A 20,350-nucleotide genomic window follows, 5' to 3' on the forward strand; every position below is an offset into this window, starting at 1 on the left:
CACACAAACACGTAGTTAAAAGCAAGTATATCTTCAACCTGACAGTTCAGAAAGCCCTGCTGTTTATTCTGCCATAAATCCTGGGGTGCTATAAAACGAGCATCATTAACTGTTGAAAGGTGAAAAACACTTATGTCGAGTGCTCTAGATGCCCAGAGACACCAAGCAAAGGGGCGGCCGTTGGTCAAAGTTAGGCCGCCCTCATTGGTGCAGTGTGTCCTGCACTGTTGGGCCCTCGTTGGTGCTAGTCATTTAATTCAGCATGCATCGTTGGAGCCTGAGAATGAAGTCACTCTGACTGACAGTTCAGCTCAGCGCATGAGAAAGAGTAGTTACCTGGTTCTAGTTCTATGAATATGCGCTTAGCCCAGAGGAATCAACCAATAGCGAAGTGAGCTCCTTAGCAGAAACGTTTCCTGATGGTCTGTCTTATTGTTCACTGGCGCCCTATATGCTTTATTCTTTCAACATTGGCTTGTGTTGTTAATGTGCCAACTGGCTAACTACCTTCAAGAAGGTCTTTGGGTTTCCTTTTTTGAATGATGATTAAAGCCTACAGCTGTCTGCTGGTATAAAGGGGTGAGTCCTCTCATGCAGGTGCAAAACATACGTGCTTGTTGGCCGTCTGTGTTCACGTGCAACTTTTTGGACAAGACACAGCAACGTAAGGCGACGCAGCAGGGGGCTTTCATTGCTGCTAGTTCTCTGATGTTGGTTCGGTGTGTCTGGGCCTTTGTTCATACACAACACTGGGGGTGGGACTTTGAATCTATTGGATTGGGCCAGAACTGGACCACAGCCTTTTTTGCGTCAAACACTGGGCCAGACTGGGCCTATTGATGTTTGATCTTACTAGCATGCTGAACAATGGACAGACTTCGGCCAAGGAAAGAGCCGTGGGCTATATTGAGCCAGAAGAAATCTCTGAACTACAAAACTCTTCAGGAGTAAACATGCGTCTTCAGGGTGATTTAAAGACTGACTCGTCAAAAACAGTTAGTTCTGCTTACATAGCAGGCAGACAACACAGAAAGATAACAGAACAATAAAAGTACATATATTCATCAGATGCCCTTGACAGATCTTTTTGTCTTTTTGTTTTGTCGGGAAAGTCCTCTCATGTGACAATGACAGAGCCACATGCTTCCTTGCTCTCACATCCATGAATTGTCTGCTTTGGATTTTATCTGTTGACAGCAGGCAGTGGGGTGAGGGTGGATATCTCTGTACTATCTCTGGACTTGCATTTAATCAACAGTATATTCAAACCATTGCGAAAGCATCTCTCACGCTATGTGTCAACAGAACTCTTCAGGCTGGAAACCAGCCAGAACAACCACCATGTTTCACAAGATATATTGTAATCTATATTTTGCCTGCCAAATATTTGTCAGATAAACTGTAGGCTATAGCTAAAATCTCACAACTGAAAAGGTTGCACAAGCCTTCACGCTCGAACAATTGCCCTCTCATGCTAAACAATCCATCAGCTGAAGTCTGTAACATACTAACATTGTTGTATATGGACGTATAACTATTGATAGTATTAAATAATTGTCATCATTCCAAGCCAGGAAATATCATCCATGGAATCCCGTTCCTTATTTACAAGTTTTACGGTGAATGATAGACTCTCTCCTCATCTTCCTCACATCATGTAATTCATACATTTTGGGCTCATTGGCGCAGAGTTAGGTGAGAAAATCAATACCACTCATGAAGTAGTAGAGGCATTGACCATTACCATTACAGCATGAGCATTGTAACTAATTTGAGATGTCACAAGATCTCATTTGTTCTCATTTCAGTTTGGGGAACTTTTGTTCCACAAGGATCACCAGGCCAGGGAGATTCTTGATTACTACACAGTCTGTGATGTAATGGAGATAGCCTATTCACATTTATCAGTGACCCAACTCCCCCCGGTTTGTTCTGGACATTTTGTACTATGGAACAGAAAATATTATGGTTGTAAACAGAGAAAACAGGGGCAGTGGTAGAAATACTAACGTGAAACCAGGAGCTTAGCACAACATTCTGGACCCTGTTTAAAGGCATTCTCCCTGCGATACTCTGCTCCCTTGATTTGATTCTCTGAGTTCAGGTTGGAGTCACACTGGAATTTAACAGACCAGACACTAAAAAAGCTGAGCGGTCGACACCCTCTCTATCAATATGTACCCTTGACCATGCCCTGAATTTAAAACCTTATCACACGTTTCAGAACACTCCACAGAACAGATTTTTTTTAGCACAATACAGTGGTGGAAGAAGTGCTGAGAGTTAAAGTCTGAAGTTTACATATTATATATGATTTTTTTCTCTTACTGTCACTGAATCCAATTAAAAGTTCACAACCAACATGTTTGTTTGTTTCTCAGTACTTCCTGACTTCCCACAAATGGGGCACAGATGCAACAAGTCACACAGGTGGGGTGGAGTGGGGTTTTTAACCTGATACACAGATTCTATTTTGTTGCATTCGGTGCAAGTGATAATGCACTTGGTTACACAGGGTCTGGAAATGTGGGCTACAGGAGGCATGGATCTGGCCGATTAATTTTAATGTGAAATGTAAAAACAGCAACAAGGTTGGTCTGCTGTGTCACATTGACTTTGGTACAGTAAGGTATTTATTTGATTATGTTTAAGCAGATTGCACTTAATTTTTACACAGAAGAAAAAGTAGACCAGCTGCATAACAATAGAGGGCAAGCGCTGCTGTATGTACGCTACGGAGGACATGTTGCACCACATCTGTGTCCCATGTATTACGGCTGTTAGTTTCTACTGAAGACGTAAATCTGACAGGATTATTGTTTTGTGTTAATTGTATTTTCTTTTATTAGTATGTTTTTAACCATTAATTCATTCTAATATATTTTCGTATCTTGTCACTTGTTTATTTTTACCTTAATTGCCTTAATTTACTTGTCTTGCCTTAGTCTTGCATTACTCTTTGGCTTCGTTTGTTATTTTGCCTTTGGGGTATTATGTCAACATTTTTCTTTTTGAAGGTGCTATATAACACTTTTAAAAAAGGTTAAATAATTTCCTAAAACTGCTGGGCACTGCGACTTCAATTAAAAGTTACTTAAACAGGAGTAAATAGTGCATTTGTTGGGGACTACTTTCACTGGCGGATCAATACACATTTGGCACTCTGATGTGAATTCTGGGCGGCAGCACCCAACAGCAATGGTGTGGCCAATTAAACAGTATCAAAAAGCACTCATTACACAGAACAGTCCCCTCCAGTGTTATGTTCTCGTACTTAAGTGGTTATTAAATTATTGTTTTTGGTGTTGTATCTTGTAAACAGCATTTTAATGAGGTTGCTACTGGAGGTGGATCAAATTTTAACTACATTAGATTTTGTTGCAAATCTACCACAGTGCATTATGTTTCATTTGTTCATCACATGTTTTGTATTTAAAAGGTAAAATTCTCGACTATGAAAACAGTACATTTCACAGTAGGACAGCAATAAATGACTCAGTTACATGAGTTTACGATGCTAGATGCTGGAATGTGTTCAAAGCATTGGAATTCACTTCCTGTGTTAATAGATCCCAGGCCAAATTTTCTCTGTCTCTCCCTCTCTTTCTCTCGCAGTCTGTCGATCTGTAGCCTGTCAAAAGTAGCCCATAAAGGTGTTTATGTGAATGTGTCAAGTCGTACGGAGACACCCACCTTCTCAATATACCAGACTCTTATCGTGCAACGTGACGTTTAGTAGTCAAAAAAAAAAAAGGGATTCCTCAAGCAGCGTGAAACATCACCTGCCGGTTCATATGTGGACTAGTGTTTAAGATGCAAATTGCCTCAAAGGGATACCGTTTCTAGAACAAGAACAGATGTTATCAGCATCCACTTCAAGCTCCCACAAGCTTTACTATGAAATTTTTCATGGTAACACTCACTCAGAAGACTCCTGTAGATTAGAAAATACACTACACAGTCAATCTACATCCCAAAAAACAATTTGCCATAACACATCTGTAGAGACCAGGACCTTGTATTTTGTCAAACAGAGGAGAGGTGGGAGGTCTTTAAAAGGGCTGCCTGTCAGCTGCGACAGTTAGTCTTGGTTTGAACTCACTCCGTGCGGGAGGAGCACATCAGGCAATGCCTTTAAGAACAGCGCCACATGACAAAGTGTCAAATTTACTTAAGAGCGGATTCCTTTCTGTGGAGTGGAACTGAATATATGAAAAGGATCTTTTTGCTTCAATGTGTGTGACAGAGGAGTCTGGTGTTTTCCATTGTCAAACACTTACCAGATGACCATCCTTGTGTCAACCCTGATTCAGAGCAAAGCTAAGGTAGGTGAGAACCTTTCTGTCATCACTGCAGCTTGAGATCCACCAACAATTCAAGTCAGTGCAGGAGAATGATAGGGTTATGTGTTAGTCTGTGTGTGAAGTTGTTTGCTTAATTTGCTGACCTACATACTGATACCATGAACAGCATGAAAAGAACAAACCATGTGACAGGTGACATTTACATCATGTGCTCCATTCCTGCAGTTATGACGTGAAAGTCACATCAATAGTTTTATTAGATTGCATTAATTTGATCATCATCAATCATCAAGTGGGCTCCCAATAACAGTCAGAGGCTGGCATTTTACTCTTTCAGCTCACACAAATCTTCCTGTTTAATTCCAAAAATTGCTTTTTAATTTTTCTCAGTTTCAAATGCCACTTTTATCAGATTATTATTATTCATTTGCTTTTATAGTTAAAACCATGATGGCAGGGGATTTTTCTTCCTTTCCTTCAGGTCCTGGCAATGAAGTTTTATGGCAAATCACAACACGTAGTCAAAAAGACACATAACCTTCACAGAAACTGTAGAGTTTATGTTATATAATTCAAAAACCTACAGAAGAGTTACTCTGTACAGTTCGACATTGTATTAGGAACAGACATCAAAATATGAAAGGCATACTTGTTGTCTTTGGTGGCTTTTAAAGAATTGTCTTTTGTGTCTTAATACGTCTCTGAAGTCGATCAGGCAACGAATAAATCATGTTTTATTGTTTCAATTTAGTTTTTTTTCTCGCTAGCATCTGTCTTGATTGTTTGCTGCAGGAGCTGAACATACAGGTCAAGCGACTCAACAGGATGATTATCAAAGAATACCTTCCAGTGCAGACATTTTGCTTGCAAAGTGAGGAACATGTGCTTGTCACCATGTTTTAATCGTCAGTAGAAAGATTAAGTCCATCTGGAGCCCATTTTACTGTTACAGCTGCCAAAAGGTGCTTGGTAGCAGGCATCATCAGCTACAGGAGGAGTCTGTGTATGTTGCTCTTCCAGGCTGAGCCTCCATGGTAGAGGGCACTGTTTGACCATAACTGGAACTTATCTAACACAGACTAGGTTCCCCTGAGGTCACTGGCAATTAAACATCGGTCACTGGTAGCGTTGCAGCAGAGAGGCACCGCGCATTTTGCCGAAACTTGGCCCAAAACCTGATACTTTAACCCGTGTCAAGAAGCACAAACACAAACAAACAGCTGTCACTGTGAATGAGCAGCTTTTCTTGTGTGGTTTGTTGAACGCATAGTGAGTGCATTTTGGATGGAAAGGCAGGAGTTGAATGGATGCATACTGTTTAACTGTTTTGGCATAAATAGGAGAAAATTCCATTTAGGCTTGTTTTGAACTGCTTTTGCTTTCCTTGTAAAGTCATTACTAGGAAGCTTCCTTCTGAAGAAATGATTATCGCACGCTGAGTAGATTCCTATCGAAAAGGTTAACGTCAGGATCCAATCCCGGCCCTTTATGGTGCTATGGTTGAGCTGCTGGTTGAGATCATTCCCCATTGTGGTGCATTTTCTACACGAGTTATGTCTGTCACGTAAGAGTTTTTCAAATGCAACTGTGCACCGTCCTGCTGAGAACTCTCATCACCTCCTTGGTATCGGTGTCCCTCCTCGAGGGAGGTGAAGATAATGTGCAGCTGACGTATGGTTGTGTCAGTTGCAGGTAAAGTGTCTGTGTGTCCTTATGTTCCTGAGCTTCCCTCTGACTATGGCTGAGGTCCCTGGTCCATGCAGACACTCCATCACGAGGGAGCACCTGCTGACAGTCAGGCATCTGGTGGGTGTTGAAAGTACATTAGCTGTTAAACCAATATCAGCAACAATGAGGCCATGACACTACATGACCCGGACTCCAATTTCTTCCTGTTGTCATTTCTGCAGATGGACAACCAGCTGAGGAGTGGGTGCTCGATAACCTACACATTCATAGAACGGAGAACTTTGGTAAGGTAACACTTGTTTTATGGGAGTGTTTCCTTTCCAAATCTTTGATTCGCTTTCCAACTTTCCAGCTTTCCGTTAACTGTAACCCGCTTTCATGTTTATTGTCTCATTTCCCGATTTCCCACAGAGCAAATGTTGCTTTGTAAAAGCTGCTTTACCCTGGATCCTGGAGCTCCTCACAACCCACTTCAAATACAGCAGGGGTTCAGTCAATGATGGCTACGTTCAGACCCTGAGAGCGCTCATCCTCAACATCTACTCTCAGAAATGTGTGCCTCAGATCAATGAGGAGGTTGAGGTGAGTGCGTGCTACTGAGTACAGCCTGTTTCTCCCAACTGAGGGATAACATTTTCTATAATATGAAACATGAAGAAGAAATATGTGATGTGAAGAACTGCCCAGTATGAGGAGATAAATCTGCAATACTTGTGAAAACATTTAAAAGATTTTTCTTGGAATCTGCCGCAGGACAAGCCAGAGAGTTTTGAGATGCTCTACCAAGGGTCAACTTCAGAGGCACTGCAGAGGGCTTCAGAGGTTCTGTCTGTGTACTGGGAGCTGATGATGACGAGCGATGCACCAGTGGACTGGAGATGCCAGCAGGAATACACAGAAACCTTTGGCTCTACCACAGACCTATACACAGAATCAACCACACAATATTTCACAGGTGGGAATATCTTCTGCGATAGTCTAGTGTAATAAAAAATGCAGATGTGTGGAGCCACTGAGATCACAGAACATGTGTCTTTCTCTACAGACAGTTATGGTAGGAACTCAGTGAGGGCCTCGCAGAGAAGACCAGTCAGAGACCTGTACAAGCTTGGCTTCATCATCGTCTCCATCTGCGGAGGACTACTGTTCATACTCACTCTCTACTGTCTCGTCACACAAAAGGTACCAAAGCTTCAGTTTTGTTGACTCCTAAATCACATGTGCCCTAATAAAGTTTAGCCATACATTCCAGTCATAATGCAGTAAACCACGCCTTGGCAGCCAGGCTTTGCTCTCTGGGGCACCACCTCTTACAGAGGGAGCACCAGCCCTCCCTTTCTGGTAAATAATGAGCACAACAAAATAAGGTGGAAGCTGGACTCAGTGGTGGGGGCAGAATTTGTGGCAGCACATGCACAAAAGTCTGCAAATGCAAGTGTACATTTATGCCCTTTCTCCTATTTGAAGCTGTCTGTTACCATCAGCTATTATTTTAAATAAAACTCAGAGTGGTGGTTCTCAACTAGTTAGAGCTCACAGTCCACATTTGTCCTTATTCTATAAGCCTGGGTAATGACCTCAACCTAATTTAATAATTTAGCAACTTAATTATTTGGGGTCATCCCTATGTTCCCAGCGCCCAAAGTTCTTCATATAAACTAACATTGTAAGAGATCGGTGAGTTCAACTTGCAAAAGAGCAAAGGGACACAGACAGGGAACAAATCCCCCTCTATATTTTGAACGTTTGAGGTCACAGTAACTTGACCTTTGACCTTTAATCACCAAAGTCTAATCAGTTTATTCTTGAGTCCAGGAGGACCTTTGTGTCAAATTTGAGGAAACCCCCTCAAAGCTCTCTTGAGATATTGTGTTTACAAGAATGGGAAGGAAGGACAGATGGATAGATGGACAGACAACCTAAAAACATAATGCCAATGTCATCGTCTCTGGACGGCTTTTAACACACTCAAGCTGGATTTATACTTATGTGTCGAGTCGTTGCTGGACCTGTGCTGTAGCTTGACGTGCACCTCCTGTCTATTTCTGTAAGCTGAAACCATTTCCCTCAGTGGAAACTAAGCTTGTATTTACTTTAATTTGACAGATAAGAAACAATAAATTGTGAAGACAATAAAGCCTCCACAAAATAGAATTGTATATCTAGTCTGTGATTTATCCTGGCTTCGTATGAGCAGAGAAAATCTCTGCTAGTCTGAGGCTAATTTTTACAATGTAAAATGCCATAGGCTTGTGCTAATAGCATTAGCATGTTGCATTTGTTTAAAAAATGTGTTTTGTATAAGACAGAAGTTTTGTCGGTGAACCTTGTGAGTTGTAATGGAGCCAAATTTTGTAAAGTTACCTTTGTTACATGTTGCTGTTGCCGATGGCTTCATATGAGTAGAGGAAATCTCTGCTAGTCTGAGGCTAATTTTAAATAGCATTAGCATGTTGAATTTGTTTAAAAATTGTGTTTAGTGTAAGACAGTCGTTTTGTCTGTGAATGTTGTGAGTTGTAATGGAGCCGAATTTTGTAACATTACCTTTGTTAAATGTTGCTGTTGTCCCTGGCTTCATATGAGCAGAGGATATCTTCGCTTGTCGCTAGGCTAATTTATACTGCTTTGTCTATGAATGCTGCAAGTTATAGTGAAGCCGATGTGTATGCTTGTGTTTGAAATGGCTATTAAGCCATGTTTAATGTGTGTTTTGAATCAGCTAACCTTTACAGCACTTCACAGAAACCCTGCGGCTGACTAGTGTTTCGGATGTGTAACTGTAGAATGACAGACATTACCACCACAAATATAACAGCTCACAACCACGTAGGCTACGGTTTAGGGTCTGCATAGAGCTGACGCACAAGTATAACTCTGCTTTTACACGCCCACAGAGATGTTACTAGAACTCAAGAGCACAGAGCTGTAAACTCATTTGTACAGAACTCTCTATTTCCATTGTCCGTCATTATACATCCATTGCTTTCCTTCGGTTGAGGTTTGACCGGCGCTCTTTGAATTATGTCATTTTGTTGCGCCATCTTCTGCAGAGGCACCTGACTGGAGAATTAATGCCACCTACTGTTTACTGCTTCATACTCCCAATATTAGCATGACAGTAGTGGACGGAAAAGGACACAAATTTGCATTTCGGTCTGCCGACTTTCTGAAAATGTGGTTAAAATTGACGTTACATTTGGATGGAATCAAACATTTTAGCTTTAGTTGGGTGTTTTTCAACATATTGATCCGGGGAAACACACAAAACATTTGAAAAAAAAAAAAAAATATATATATATACTGAGAATGTAAAATCCTTTGAAAGGTCCCCTTAATGTGTTATAATCAGAGGATATCGTGCAGAGCAGCGTAGGATTCTGGGAACATGGTGAACACTGCAGACACCTCAATCCTTTTATACCCTATTAAAAACATGAAAAATACAAAAAGGTGTACATAGAGCTTAAGAGCGCAATAAAGTTTAAGCCCTGAAACAGTACCAGCTGCACTTTATCCCCAGTGATGACTAATGAAGAGAATGCCAATAAGCCTGCTAGTACATGAAGCGTGTGTTTAGATGAAAAGGATTAAACAAGAATCTGTTTCTTAAATTACAACCTGGCTTTCATTTGGGGTTTAAAGATGACTATGCAGTTTGTGGTATATTTCTTCACAGCCCAGTTGCCAGAAGAAAATGTTGGCATTGTCCATTTCTGCAAACTGCAAATATGTTACATTTGCACATTTCATACATGTTATATGAACATTTCTAAAGTGACATTAAAAATAAGCTGACTCTCTCAGTGGGAGACAGAGGGGATGCCAAAATGATGAATGCCAACTTTTTGCCAACTGAGTTGTTGTTTAACATTTTAATGGGTAGGACGCAACTCCTTACATGCTAACAAGTTGTAAAAAAAAATAAATAAAAATGAAAAGACAATAATCAACCAATTATATGGCTCAAAAAGCTTTGGACAGAATCCTTTCCTTATAATTTCTCATTCATGACAACATAGGGGTAAAAATTCTGCTCTGTTTTAATTATTATTATTATTATTATTATTATTATTATTTACTTTACATTATGATCTTTTACCTCGTGGTAATCCATCTGCTTCTGGCTGCCTGAAGCTGATGCTGCGTGCAGTTTGAAATCATGACAGGAAAAAAAAAGTCATCTCCTGTCAATGAAAAATGTCGTCTCCTCCCGTCTCCTCCCACAAAGAAAGCAAACCACAAAATGCAGCAGTGATACTCAGTGTTACAAGGCTACTTTGTGTAGTCAGCTCAGACAGTGAGGAATGAGAGAAAACAAATGCCCACGGGGGAAAGCACCCGTGGTTGAAGCCGCCCTGTCACGATAAGTCCCTCATGACTTTATATTCTCGTAATAGTGTATACAAATTCCAATCAGATGGTAATCTGCATGAGAAATAAAGAAAAAGAAACAAATTGGTTATAGTAATAATCAGCTTGTAGTGATAAATTAGACCCGCACAGACAGAGATGTCCACTGCATTAGGAACAGGGATGAACATTTAATTATCATAGAGTATTCCCTGTTACTGTTAGGTAAGGTTGGTTGTGTGATGCTAACAGTTACACCTGTCACTGTGTGTTCGTGTGTCTGTGGTTGCACTCCGAATGGGTGGACTTTCACCAGTTGTTCCCCAGTGTGGAGCTTACACTCCTGCAGCAGTAGTCTCATTATAAACAAAGAGAGAGTGACAGTGGGCCAAGGAAGGTGCTGAGTGAAGACATACACTTCAGGCAGCCCTGCAATAAAATAAGATTTTACTCATTTTAAATAGTAAAAACAAATATAAAAGTCATGATTCGCGATTACTCTTTATGTTTAACAAGAATTGACGTCAAAATTAATCAAAAACTCTTGCCATTACAGAGTACCAGCCGGTAAATACTGAGGAGCCGTTCTGCAAATGCAAATGAGTGCATTCGTGCCCTTCTTCCTATTTCAGGATATATCAGCTTTTATTTTAAAAAATAACTCAGATTTGTGGTTGCAACTTGCTGTGGCTCACAGTCCACATTTGTCCTTATTCATCAAGCCTCGGTAATGACATTAACATAACTTAATAATTGAGCAACTAAATTATTCTGAGTCTGAGTTCCTGGGGCTCAATGTTCTTGATAAAAACTAACATTGTCATACACTGATAAGTTCAAATCAAACGAAGGGACATGGAAATTAAAAATCTGCTCAGCTACTGTGGAGATATCAATGTCTAAAGTCAAGAGCAGTGTCTTGCCTACAGATTTGAGGTTTAGTGTAACATCAGAGGGCTTTTAGCTGTAGGTGGGTGATTTTATTATAATGATTCAGGGAATTATACATTAAACATTTGGCCTAAGGGGAAAAAAACACTGAATAAAAAAACCTTTTGAAAGGTCCCCTAATATGTGTCATATTAAGAGGATACTGAGCAGGGGAACATTGGACCTGGGGAACATGGCAAGAGCATGATCACAAGCATAAACACTGAATCCCAAGTCCTTTTTATATCCCATTAAAAACATGAAACATACAAAAAGGTGTAGAGCTTAAGAACCCAATAAAGTTGAAGCCCTGAAACAGGACCAGCTGCAGTTAATCCCTGGAAAAGACTGTGGTTTTCGAAGAGCAATAATGTGCTAAGAGGGCTGTTAGTAGGTGAAGTGTGAATGTTATGATGAAAAAGAAGAGGTGCAGCCTGGCCCTCATTTAGTTATATAGGTTATATAGGTGTATTTTGTTTCTTTAACATTTTACGGTACAGGCGGCAGCTCCTCACGCTAACAAGTTGTTTAGAAATCATACCACCACAAAATCTGGGAATGGTTTTGCTATTACAACGTACCAGCCCTCCTTCTCTGGTAAATACTGAGCATAACAAAATAAGGCTGGACTTACTGGTAAGGGCAGAGGAGCGACTCCACAGCCTAACGTCCACAAAATGCAAATGTTAACGACCGCCTCTATGTTCTTTGTGCTATTTGAGGCTATTTGGCACTGTTAGCTTTCATTTCAGAGGATTCATTATATGACTCAGAGAAGTGTTTTTCAGCTGAGTAGGGCTCACAATCCACATTGGTTCGATTCATTAAACCTAAATCTTGGGCTAAATCACTCGTGGTTATTTCACAGAACTAATCCTGCACCAACGGCAATGATTTAATGTCCTCTTAAAAACACCAAACAGACAAAAAAGGTGTAAAAACAACTTAAGAACCCAATAAAATAAAAGTGGCCTGTTACCTTTTACAACACTGAACTCTTCAGCGTAGCTCCTCACAGGAGAACGAGTTGTGAAGCAATCATACTAATAGGAAAACTTGGGAAACAGTCTTAAAGTCTTGGTTGATGGACAGAGCTGCTCTACATGTATCCAGTGTTTATTTTGGAAAGTTGGACAAGTTACATTTTATTTATTCTTGTGGTGAAATGTGGATTCTGCATCTGACCGAGATATATATTTAGTAAACATCGGGCAGCCGCAGCAAAGTGCTTGGGGAATAACTAATTCTGAGGCCAGAGCTTTGAACAAGCTATTGCAGGAGTATTTCTCATGCCTGACCTGCATGTGTTGCATGTGTTGTGGTGTGGGACGTGCCTGAAGGCAAGAACATGCAAACTGCACACAGAGAGGAACCCGTTGTCAGGTGAGAGTCGGAATGGCATACTGTTGGGAGCCTAATGTTAAAAGTTGGTTGCTGACTTTGAATATTTGGCTCATTCGCCTCACATTTAAGACAGAAATAAATGTAAAATAACATGTTGTGTGTATAATAATATTATGTTTATATGTAAAATAATGTTAATACTAAATATTAAATCCAGTGTTGTAGTACTCTAGATTGGTCTTGGTATTAAGACAACCTTATAAAAGTCTCGTCTTGGACTCAACCGCATTCTTACTCAGTTGTCTCAGTCTCTGTCACAAAGAGGAATCTGGAGTTTGTTTCGAGCCCACAGCTGTGGGGATATTATCACTTAATTGCCAGTGCAAAAAAGGAATGCTGAACAAAGATGATTAAGTTGATTTCTGCTCTTCAGTGTTTATTTATATTTTTTGGTTAATAGAAAACAAAGGAAAATTCCCACAAATATAATTCACCTCTGCAATGCCTTTCAGTTATTTCTCATGGTACACTCATCAAACACACACACACACACACACACACACACACTGAATACAGTATTTGGCAGCTAAATGAAGAGAAATCTTTATTTGTTTTTGGTGGGTGTTTCTGTGGAAATATGGATCCTTTAGATCAGTTTGAGGTGTCGCACTGTTCTTGTCTTGGTCTTGACTCGGTCTCAACCCCTCAAAGTCTTGCTCTCATCTTGATCTCAATACACTCTGGTCTTAGTCATGTCTTGCTCCTGGTTTAGGTGGTCTTGAGTTCAACACTGGTTAAATCTAAATATTAGGAAAATATGCAAATAGCCCACGTTGCGTCTATTGTTTTTCCAACCTATTTGAGATGAAACCATGTCCACTTCCGTAAGACTAACCTATACTTTAGCTAGCTAGCACACCCCGTGGTCCCCCTGCCTCACTCCCCACTTCTGTGGTCCTACTTCATTGGTGGGAGGCCGGGCGGCAGCTCTGAAGCGGACCCTTATATCCTGTTTCCACTTAGCAGAACGACAGAGTTCAGTTCAGTTCGGTACACTTCTTTTTCCATTTCCACAGTGAAAAGTTGTGGATGGTACCAATACAACCGTTCCGTACCATCCCCATTTTTGGCCCCCCCTCTGTTGGGCTACTTAGCACGCATATCTGGTACTGAAAGGTGGAGCTGTGAACACTGCAGTCTGTCGAGTGGTCAACAGTGGACGGTCACACATGGCTGAGTGGTGGCTGGTTTTAAAGTCTATGTAACTGCTGTTCATACCATGGAGAGTTTTTACATATGGTTGTGTTGAGTTACAACAACCCCACCCACATTTAAGAGTACTGTTTGCAGTGGAAATGCTAAATGGACCTAGGGTCTTGGTGCCATGTCTGAAGGGTTACATTTGGTTCCAAAAGTACTATATCAAAAATGTTTGGTGGAAAGGCTTTAGTCAACAATTATAGCAACTTGAAGTCAGCTAGTGCAAACCCCAGCGTTGTGGGCTATTGGCCAGCGATAGTGCTGGGTCTCACCTGTGTAAAGGCAGCAACAGAAAGTTTGCTGATTCAGTAGGGAGTCAGAGCAGTCTGGGATAAGACAGTCACTAGGGTTTGTACTGACTGTATTTAGAGTTGCTATAGCTGCTGACTGAAGGTCCGTCTCAAGAGCTGTCCCTCACTCAGCCCCTGGTGTGTAGTCTCCTAGCAGTATGGAGTGAGGTGGAGGGACTGAAGGGCTTTCATCTGAAATAGGTTGGAAAAATAATAGAAGCAGCATAGGCTGTTTCATATTTTTCAAACATTTAGATTTAGATTCAACAGAAAGATTACTTTTGTTAATTATTTTGTCAATAATCATATATAACATGTTAATTACAATTTCTGCCTCAAATGTGAGAAAGTGAGCTAAATATGCAAAATATATCTAGGAAATTTCAACCGATTTTTTTTACTTTTGGCACACTGTGTTTAGTCCTTTCACAAGCATGGTGGGTTTTACTTATATTCAGATCACATTACAGCAGAACTGAGGGAGGCTTATGTCAGTGACTTTCAGGATTCAATCACATTAGAGCGCAACACAAATGATGGATTTATGGCAAACAAATGGCTCTATTTGAGAGGTTCTTTCAACTTAATGCACTAATAGGACTTCATTAGCCAGAAGCTGGTTTCTCAAAGAAAGCTTTTGATGATCGATTAAGTCAGACATTTACATTTTCAGCAGAAGCATCAAAACACAGTACAAGCAGTACTTATTAGACAAAGAAGGGCTATGCACCAGGAAGGCAACCTAAGACATTGGTGAGTGGAATTTTGTAGCTGATTCACTGGAATGAGGAAGGGGAAGAGATACATTCGATTTCTGTCCTTAACAGATCCTGTCTTGTTCAGAGTGCAACCCGATTGAGCTTTTAACTGTCAAATAGCGTGAGAGAGCAGACATTAGCAGCATTAATGGTTTATATTATCTTTTAACTGGCTGCATGTAGTGACATAATACACAGCAGAATAGTTCGGATGCTGCTTGGCTGGCAGAGAAGCCGCAGATAAAGACACTGCGACAAAGTGCTTAATGTGGTTTGAGACTCTATTTGTGTAATGCTATTCTTAGTGTGCCAGCCATGCTTTCTTCTTTTGTCAGTGACGCTGCTCATTTCATTTCCTGTCTCGCCTGCTCTCCGACACAGTGTGTGGGTACTCGTTGCCCTGCCAACTGCCCCTTAAGGCCGAAACTTTAACCTCTTTGAAGCTTGTCTGACTTTAATGAACTTCATCTGTGTGCTCAGTGAGAATCTGTTAAGTACAGATGGATGCAAGGGCTTAAAGCACTGCGTGAGGAAGTGGATAGCACTGGAAATTTACACACCATAAAGCCTGAAACAGGACACATGCTACTTTAACGTATATATTTAATGGTGTTTATACATGCAGTTATTTTACAGTGTTGCTCAGCTGAATTACCTGTGTAATTACAGTATGCAACTGGCAAACGTGCAAAAAGAAATCCTGCCAAGTCAAGTCGTCCATTTAGTTGAATTTAACAAGCCATGCAAAGACAGATGGTCAAATATTTTCTAGGCTGCGCTGTGTTGTGTATGTTGAAACAAGATGAGCCCTGAGAGAGATTTTTGTAGCTACAGCGTGGCTATAAAACCGTGAACTGTCTCTGACACATGCAAACTCTGTCTACCTGTCCACCTCCAGGGCGATATGGCAGGCCTACAAACTTTACTGGAGGAGACACTGAAAGCACATGAAGGTCTAAACAGGAGCCAAACATACGGCTCTTTTTAAAACTCAGAAACAAACAAACGGACTGTTTCAAAACACCTGGACTTCCCATCACTACCGCTCAGTTTTCCAGCAGCAAGAAGCAGCGTGTAAAAATCATAATGTGCAACACTGAAAATACAAAACACTTCAAAAGATATATTTATTTTGGATGGGATCATCTTGAAACTGACCTGTGACCCCCTTTGGGTCACCACCAACCCGATGAGAAGTAGAACTTTGTTTTGTCTACAGGGGTGAGAAAAAGTAACATAAACATCTCACTGCCAAGGACTTTAAAGTGATACTCAACCAAAAACTAATCAAATGAGTGTTTACTCAGTCCCGGAGAATGGAGGCTGTGTTGCAGCTTGGAATCACAGCTGTCACAATTGATTTCAATAACAAGATCTTCATGGAAAAAAAAACATTGAATCACCCGTAGAAACATTTCCACTTCTTGCAGCATTACCTTCTACCACCCTTTCATTTGATGTGCTCAGTATGTTCCAGCTCTGTCATAGCCAAAAATACAGCCAAATGCAGATTTTTTTTTCTCAATCTTCACACGCAACCCTGTCAATTGCCTGCCTCCTGCTGCATCATCAGTGCTAGCTCATTGTTTGGAAATGATTTAGTTTAAGAATTGAGATGTGTGTCTATTAGTTGTGAATCAATCTATAGTTACTCACCAATGTGTCCTATTGGCTTTATTTCATTTGGTAATTTTCTTTCCTAAACAGAGAACTCACATCCCTCACAGATCAAGATCATACACAAACTCAAGGTAAGAACATACTGAGAAGAAAACTTTGGTATTTTGAACCTGGATCCTATTTTCCCATGTTGTTTTGTCTAAGTGACTAATAGAGACAACAGTTTTGAAATTGGTGCAGAATTGAGAGAGACCAAAACTGCCCTACAGGCAACTGTGAATCTTCAATTTAGGTCCATTATATTCCACCGAGCAGCACGATACAGTTCAGTTCACTTTTTTTCCATTTCCACCGTGAGAAGTTGTGGATGGTACCGTCCCTACCGTCCCCTTTTTTTGTACCCCCTCTTTGGGGTACCTAGCACACAGGTCTGGTACTAAAAGGTGGAGCTGTGAACACTGCAGTCTGTTGATTGGTCAGTAGAGGACGGCCACTCTGCTCAGGGCTGAGTTGTGGCTGGTTGGAGGCTCATGTAACCACTGTTCCTACCGTGCAGAGTTTTATTAGTAAACTATAACTATAAAATGAAATGATGTTTTGCTGCCTTTTACAGTCGCTTAGCTTAATTCACCGGGCCGACTGCCGGCGACTTTTAAGATGGAACGTTAACTTGTAATGTTACTCAGTGCATGAGGTGATGACGTGAATCCGTCAGCACACTACTTTAGTTTTTGCATGACATACAGTTTTAAACGAGATGCAGACTTCCCTCTGTGTCACAGGTAATGAGGACATACAGTGAGTGCTGGACGAAGCAGTGAGTGACAATAACCCCGTCCACATGAAAGAGGAAATGCTAGGCGGACCTAGGGTCTAGGCACCATGTGTGTCTTAAATGTGTTTGTTTTTACCACTGACAGACTCAGATTGTTACTTTAAGTGACTGACAACATTATGGAAAGGATCCCTACAGTAAAATTAAAACATTTTTCTTTACCTTTCACTGGTGTGTTTGTTATTGTGACCAAGTTTCACTCAAGGAGAAGTCGTTCTGAAATCCCGCTAGAGGTGACTTGTTGCAGGAAGAACGGTGATAGAGACATTAGTGAGAGTTGAAGAGAGGAGTCCCAGAAATAGTTTGCTGTGTTGGAGTACAGAAAGCATAGCTTAATGTTATCTTAAAGATTTTCAGTATCATGGCTTAATATTAGGTTGATTCTGTCAAAGTGAAAAAGTCTGTGATATTTTAAATAGCTTGTGGAAATGTTATCTGGCAGACTTTTTCCTTTTGTCGAAATCAGTCGAATATTCAGCCATGCTACAGTTTTTGAACTCCAACTGGGTGTGGGTGATACGACCCTAAAATATTTCAGGGTATTTTTTTTTTTTTGATGATATGACAAATCAGTAAAAAAAATAAAATAAAATAAAATTATATATATATATATATATATATATATATATATATATATATATATATATAATTTTTTTTTGTTTGTTTGTTTTATTTATTTTATTTTTTTTACTGAAAAAAAAAATAAAATATATATATATATATATATATATACATATATATTATTCATTTAAGAAAACAGAAGTGCAACAAAATAAGTGATATTGTTTTACAGTTTACCTTCAAATATTCAGTAAAAGCTAAACAAAAATGATCTCTCATTTCTTTAGTTTGTAAACAACAACAGTAACTCAGAGTGAGATTCAGATTCTGTATACAATATTAATGGTTCAACAAAATAAAATCTACCACAAATTACACATTTAAACAGCTCCCAAATACAAAAAATGTCCCCTATAAATCAACAGGTGATTTCCTTCTTTACTAAAATCCTAAATGATTGAGTTGTTTATTTTCCACCTGGACCTTTATGCTCTGCCATTTCGCCTCTAATCATCATGCTGTAACCTCTGACAGGCTGTTACTACAACTATCGCACATTCACATATATAGTTTTTGTCAAGTCAAGAGCCTCACATAGGTTTACATTACTAAAGGTTAATGACAAAATCACTTGACGACACCGACTCCTGTGTGCGCACAGTGAGAGAGGAGAGGGTGAGACACCGTGCTTCTGCCAGAGGGCTGTTCATAAAACATTCAGGATGTTCCACACAGTTTATTCCACACTACTGAAGCTGCTCCTCTTTTTGGAACCACAGCAGAGTCTGTAATAATATTCGCTTTCGGCCATGCTTGTTGTTGCGGTGGGTAACAGAATGACGTCATTATGTCAGAAAGCCGAAATATCACGAGTATCACGCTATTAATTTTTCACATCATGTTAAAAAACATACCGGTATTATCGTGAATGCTATGATATGGCACACCAGGAATTCCAATACTACCATCTCATCCTGGCACTTCTCTCACAAACGCTTACAAATGTTTCAACCCTTGTTTTTACTGCAACAAGTCACCTCCCATGACCTTTCAGAATGAGACTTCTCCTTCTCCCAGCAACGATAAGGAAAAACAAGTTTAATTTAACTGTAGGGTCCTTTCCATAATGTTGTCAGACACTTCAAACAACAATCTGAGTCTGTTAGTGGCAAAACAAACACTTTTAGTGGACACAAAGTGACTGTGCACAATTGCCTGTAGGGAGTACACTGCAGCTTGTTTTGCTGCTACAGCTGTGGTGCTCTCACTCAGTACTGGACTGGTTTCAGAAGTTGTTGTCTTCATTAGTCAGTTAGGGACAAAAACATGAGAAAATAGGATCCAGGTTGAAAAATACAGGAGTTCCCCTTTAATAAAAGTGATAAGTCTTTCCATGTTTGTTGAGCTCATGCTAATGCATTCATTTGTCATCTGGATTAAAGCAGAGAGCTGCAGGACTTGGAGATGGAGCCATAATAATGTGAGTATCCCTCTCACCTACATCACTGACAGTTTAATAGTTGGAGTTTGCACATGATTAAATGCCTAATAAACAGTGTCAGCCTTAAAGTAGGACTACAGTGCACATCCATCTTTATATTTTTTGATTTTACAGTATTTTTCTCTCTCCGCAGGTATTAAAGGCCACATCGCTGCAGCGGCTGATGGAGCACTTGTGAAGCTGCACATTTTATCCATCATGACCAAGTTTTCATATCAGTATTGTGTGTGTGTCATGTGTCATGCTCACCTATTTAATCAGAAGCTTGGCTTTGACTGAGAGCAAATATGGTCCTTATTTGGAATAATAATGTATATTATGTTTATGCGTTATGTATTGCAGATATCTTTTCACTAAAAGTTTTATTTTTACACTAGTTATGTATGTTGAATAATGTGTGTCCATTTGCTACCACTTAACCAACTGTTTGTAACATTTTCCACAAGTTATTTATTAGTCTGCCTCTATTCAAACACCGAACTGATAATAAAGATTCCATCAGTACCAAATCCAAAATATATCGCTCTTCAGCTGTCCAGCTAGCAGTGCATTTATATACCAGCACAGCGAAATCACATGTAAAGAGCCGGCAATGACCTCATTAAAGGATTTGGGCCACTTCACAGCCGACATCCTGTCTGACTTAATGCTTTTATGCTTGTTAAAATGGCCTTTGAAAAGCAGTTTAGTTCCACTCATTATCAGCCTACAGTGTTGATCAGTGCATATCCCACACACAGCAAACTTCTGAAAGATTTCTATATCCAATTTCTTAACAAATCAGTATGGTTTCAACACGGACTCTGGAGAATGTTCTGTCAATGATAAAACACACTGATCTGTTGTTAGTGGCAGAGAGGCTGAGATACGATCCCAATAGAAACACCCCAGTCGCTGCTGCAGCTAC

General features: G+C 40.1%; 1 protein-coding gene across 4 annotated transcripts; it reads left to right on the top strand.

The window, feature by feature from the left end:
* Nucleotides 1-4,075: 4,075 nt before the first annotated feature.
* On the top strand, nucleotides 4,076-20,068 carry csf1b (colony stimulating factor 1b (macrophage)). Of its 4 annotated transcripts, none has more exons than XM_033629513.2 (9): nucleotides 4,076-4,329; nucleotides 5,997-6,110; nucleotides 6,215-6,277; nucleotides 6,405-6,575; nucleotides 6,747-6,948; nucleotides 7,039-7,175; nucleotides 16,634-16,677; nucleotides 19,385-19,422; nucleotides 19,577-20,068. In XM_033629513.2, the coding sequence occupies exons 2-8, from the start codon at nucleotides 6,018-6,020 to the stop codon at nucleotides 19,416-19,418; spliced, it is 744 nt and encodes a 247-aa protein (XP_033485404.1). In that variant the 5' UTR covers nucleotides 4,076-4,329; nucleotides 5,997-6,017; the 3' UTR covers nucleotides 19,419-19,422; nucleotides 19,577-20,068. The 4 variants fall into 4 exon arrangements, with proteins under 4 accessions (XP_033485404.1, XP_033485401.1, XP_033485402.1 ...); XM_033629510.2 differs by having other exon boundaries at nucleotides 4,076-4,325; nucleotides 5,991-6,110; XM_033629511.2 differs by having other exon boundaries at nucleotides 4,076-4,325; nucleotides 5,991-6,110; nucleotides 19,388-19,422.
* Nucleotides 20,069-20,350: the final 282 nt, after the last annotated feature.

Source organism: Epinephelus lanceolatus, chromosome 8, assembly GCF_041903045.1.
Source record: "Epinephelus lanceolatus isolate andai-2023 chromosome 8, ASM4190304v1, whole genome shotgun sequence".
NCBI classification, from domain to species: Eukaryota; Metazoa; Chordata; class Actinopteri; order Perciformes; family Serranidae; genus Epinephelus; species Epinephelus lanceolatus.